We start from the raw sequence: 5,000 nt of genomic DNA, 5'->3' as shown, positions 1-5,000 counted from the left end.
CATAATCAACAGTGTTCAAATTAAATGAAGTCATACAGGTCGGAAGCCATTGTACATGCATACAAATCTTAGAAATGAAACTCCAAAGCACAATGGACAGAAAAAATGAGATTCACAAAGCAGTCACACACATCTGACGTACTTTTATAGGATAGCTTCCCAAAGTGAAAAAATAAAACTGTATATAACCTAATGTTAGGGAATACACCTGGGCATACAAGCACAGTACACTAGAACCCGGAAAACATAACTTTACATAAATAATTAAAGCTTGCGATATAAAACTCAAAGATATCTACACAATGTTCTCTCATGCTGACTCATTCTCTAAATCTACATGTGTCTTGAAGTTGTGAAGAAGGGGTCTTCCCCCTTATACTCCAGCCTTTTTAAGGAGCTCGTCAGCAAACTGCTCCAAGTCAGCACTAAATCTGCAAATTAAATATAAGTGAGGCTCCCAGTACCTTGCTCAATACAGTCTTAACATAAATTGACAAGTAATAACATAAACCAAATATCCTAGGTATTGTTCATAAAAAAATATTAACATTCAGTACCAACAGTAACTTGAAAATCACTCTGGTTATATTTCCTTAATCTGGGGATATATATAACAAATAACATTATTCATAAATAACACCACAATGAAAATCAAAGGGGGTAGTAAAACAAAGCAGAACGTTAAAGCCACTGGAAGGCATGTATATACACAAACACACACACAAGCACACAGATCTTTAACATATCATCTTTAACATATCACTGCTTGGGAGACTAAAGATTGTGATTAGCCTGAATCTCTGAACAAAGAAAGTACTTAACTAAATATAAAGTAAATATAAAGTAAAGCAATACTGGCATTACTTACTTGTTGATATATATAAATACACATCATGTCAAAACTATAATCACTTTCGACTGTAATTACTTAAAACAACAGAACTTTCTGTGTTGATAAATAAAACTTGCAAATAAAATAAATGACATAAAACAAAGATAAACAAAAACATTCAAATGCAACAACTGGCCAGCCATGTGGATCAGGTCATGTAATGTCTTTATTGTATTCTAAAGAAGAAAAAATTCTACTCCCAAGGCTTCCAGGATATGTCTCTTTCAGAGTAATGTCTCTTTCAAGAAAAAGATCCTTTCAAAGCATCTTTCAAAATATAATATTTACAACTGCAACATACACTCTTGCTGAAATATACATATATCAATCATACACCAAATAAAAAAGCAACTATTTACATTCAGATACAACTATCAGTATCTATACATTTCCTTGTTAAATTCAAAGATAATCTTATCCTTAATGGAGACATCTAAAATGCACCTGTTTCCTCAAATTCAAAACTATTTCATTTCTTAAAAGACATTATAATCCTGTTATTTTTAATTCCTTTGCAATTATATAATAAAGATAAAACTGTCACCTTTACTTTTAATATTCACACATTAATAATAAAACAAACCATTATATATTATGTAATCCAAAACAAGTGAATTATAACAAATTTTTCCCATACAAAATTACCATCTACCTGAAGATTTACATTCTCAAACACAAACATCACATTTAAAATAACAATATGACTGGACGTAAACACCCACACAATGTATTATTCAAGTCCCACACTCTCTCTGTATTAATTCAAACTTCTTGAACCTATTTACCAGTCACATCCAAGTCCGCACAGCCAACATTACACAAATTACAGGTTTTTTTTCCTCGCTGCACAATCTAGATGGGTTTCTTGCAGCCAGATCACCTAAAAACTGCTGAGGTTCCTCTGTGAGGCTCTACCAAACATCCTTACTTAATCTATTCAAGTAAATGCTTGACCTACCAGTTCCTTTGCTTTCCTTATACATCTATTATACTTCTCTCATACATTTAGCATCCTTGTCAAGAATTTAAAAGGAAATTTTACGTCTTGTGCACAGACAAACAAGACACAAGCAGGGACAGAAGGAAAAAGGTAGAGAAGCTAGTATTTACAGACCTTTTTTTATAAACTTCCCTAAATAAAAAGGTATTCTCTTAAAGAAAATAATAGCAAGCATGATTCTACAAGTAATAATTTGATTCATAAAAAAAATTAAGAATAAGGTTGCAAGCTCATAGGTAAACATGCAAATGGACACTTTTTCTTTTCTATCGTCTATGGAAATGCTAAAAGCATGTTAAATTATAAAATTTAAGGTAGCTTCAAGTCTTAATGACACACAAAAAAAAAAGTCATTCTCAAATTTGCATCGGACAATGGATCTATGGAAACAGCTGTTATATGCCTCACATTTAGTTGTGATATTGAAAAAAAGGACAATAATTAGGACATATGATTATTCCAAGGGTCTAAGCTTTATCTAGAAGCCGTTACCTTGCCAGTTCTTGTATTTCCTGTTCAAAATACTGGGCTCGTAACCTGCCTGGATAAAAGCTATAGAGATGACTTACTGGGAAACTTGTGCTGTCATGCAGCTTTTCATTGTCTAACCACCTGTGCAAAATTCAGGTCATATCTTATTCAAAATAAACTCTAAGAATGTCATAGGAAAATGTTTATTTTAAAAATGTGTATATTTTACCTTTGGGGATTTCCACTACTGAAAAGAAAATAGGTTTCTGTACAAAGTATGCTTTTAGTTGTGTGCTTTGTGTATAATATTTTGACTACATAGGACATTCTTTATTGTTCTTTGCATTTTCAATCATAGAATGAACTGTGCATCATTTATTTCATTAGTGCTATCTACAGTTAAGTGCAAAGTAATGTGCATATTTACATTCTTTATAATTTCATGAACTTAGTAAATCAGAATGAATACCATTCTATTTGAATGTGTGTAAATAAACATATGCAGACAATCAATTCCTACAATATGTATATCCTGTTCCCCATTATATTTTTGAGAAGACACAGATTTTCAATATAAATCTAAAGTTATATGATGCCCAATCAAGTTTGAAATTAATTTCTCTCACATTTATATAACTATAACAATATTCTTATGTAAACCTTGTTTGCATATGAATAAGTACTGAAAAACCCAGCTGATAAATGTGACTTTTAACTAAAAACAATGCTTCATTTGGTATCAATAGCACCCCTTTTCATGCTATATACAATTTCCCTTATCTTAAAAAAGTATAAAAACCACGCACAAACTTTTCTCCCTCTAATCAGAAAAAACTTGGGTGCCACAGTGGAAGAGGAGGAGGAGTGGAACGCGTGAAAGGAGAGGAGCAATCGAGCATCAAGTGTGCTGTGTGGTGATGGCCAAGACTACTACTTACGGACACGGAGTCAACGCTTATGGCGCTACTACGACACTGCCTCTTTCCCTCACCAAAACACATCTCACTACGCATGGCGAGAGAAAGCGATAACAGGGCTAAAACTCTCTCCATCTCACAAGAGCGGTTTACAGTCTTACTCATAATTCCATTTATGGCCATGTTTTAGTGAGATTTTTTCTTTGAGCTATCCTGTTTTAGAGTATGGCATGGTATGGTACCTACATTTTCCTAAAGCTTTTCCCTTTTTTTCAGTGTTTTTTGTGATCAGAGAAAAAAAATAATTATCTCAATGATGACTGCATATCTATACAAAAAAATCTAAGCACAGAAAATAATTGTGTAGAGTCCGTTCAAAATACCTGCCTTCGTGATAACATTAACCTCTTATTAAAAAAAAAAAAAAAACGGATCCTCTGAATTCATACTCTATCCTGAACCCTGATAAACAGGACCATTTCACAGATAATATAAACCTCACTGTGATATTTGAAAACACTCTATCACACTGCAGTATGCAGAAATTCCTTGGTAAAAATGAATTCAAAACATGTTCAGGAAAGAAGTCAAGAAGAGAGAGAGAAAAAAAGCTAGATCACCATATTCCAGAGTGATAGAGAGAATATATATTACAGAATGTGTGCATTACAAAAAAACTTTCAACATATCACAAAGTACATCTAGATATTTTAAGAATATCTTGGTATTCATGAAACAGAAAACTCATTATTTAACTCATACACCAAGGAATGTCTGGATACTGTATAAATATATAAATACAAGAATAAAACAATAATTACAGAATCTGCAACTTTAGTAACTCAGAAGCAAGAAACTTAAATTCAATTTATGTGGAATTCTTACCACTATACTTGCAACTCAACTCAACACATCTGAGAAATCAAGAATTCTGATTAAACACCTACGGGCATTTTAAAGAAAGACATGCTGCAACTTACATAATGAATATGAATCATGTCAAAGGAAAGTCAATACCATTACATCAATGAAGAAAAAAAAACATTCCACAATATAAAATCTACTGTTTTATACACGTAAACAAAATTTATTGCTGTGACCACAAAAAATCATCTAAGCAAGATATAAGAACAGGCACAAAGCTTGTTTCTTCTCACTTTATTTGACATAAAGGAGAGGGAGTTTATAGAAGCTGCAGCCATGCGGGCCATTTCAGCTTTTAGACCAGCTATTACACAGAACCTGAAGATGAGTAACTCCTTCCACTACACTACCTGGGGGATTATATCTGCCTTTTATATTCTTAAGATAGGAAATACTACTGTACATATCTGCCACCGAGCCCTGCCCGTGTCCTTGCAGAAACCGACCCCAGGACTGAGTTGCCCCTTGCAGAAAACTATCCCAAAAGGGTAAAGAAGGACAGGGATACAAGGTCTCACCTGTTCGTGTAGTTGGAGGAAGGGCGTGAGCCTTCACCGTGCCCATTCATGCCTGGGTAGTCTTCACTCTCAGGAGAGGAGAGGCCATCTAGAAATAGAAAGTTTTACATTTATTTCTTTATGGTTTAGTTAAAATGATATGGAAATAATCAAAGCAGGAAGATATATAGTAAGAGAGTGAGAAAAAAAAAAGAAAAAGACATTTACAAGACACAGCTAAAGCATATGTGTATAAACCAACTACAATATATATAATAAATTTATATACATATATATAT

The 5,000-nt window shown here is 33.1% G+C and overlaps 1 protein-coding gene across 3 annotated transcripts in view; it reads right to left on the bottom strand.

Annotated features, from left to right (window-relative positions):
- Nucleotides 1-5,000, bottom strand: part of LOC125040603 (kinesin-associated protein 3-like) — a 14,535-nt gene that overhangs the window by 741 nt on the left and 8,794 nt on the right. Inside the window, exons 15-17 of one of the 3 annotated variants that reach the window (XM_047635247.1) lie at nt 4,723-4,810; nt 2,593-2,610; nt 1-431 (exon numbers count right to left, since the gene is read on the bottom strand). The exon at nt 1-431 is cut by the window's left edge and continues 741 nt beyond it. In XM_047635247.1, the coding sequence (XP_047491203.1) occupies nt 374-431; nt 2,593-2,610; nt 4,723-4,810 (164 nt within the window). In that variant the 3' untranslated portion in view covers nt 1-373. Of the gene's footprint in view, nt 432-2,384; nt 2,505-2,592; nt 2,611-4,722; nt 4,811-5,000 lie in introns of all 3 variants that reach the window. The other 2 variants (XM_047635246.1, XM_047635248.1) reach the window with 2 other exon arrangements.

The sequence above is a fragment of the Penaeus chinensis genome, chromosome 29 (genome assembly GCF_019202785.1).
Source record: "Penaeus chinensis breed Huanghai No. 1 chromosome 29, ASM1920278v2, whole genome shotgun sequence".
Lineage (NCBI taxonomy): Eukaryota > Metazoa > Arthropoda > Malacostraca > Decapoda > Penaeidae > Penaeus > Penaeus chinensis.
This window is presented reverse-complemented; position numbering and strand designations above follow the sequence as displayed.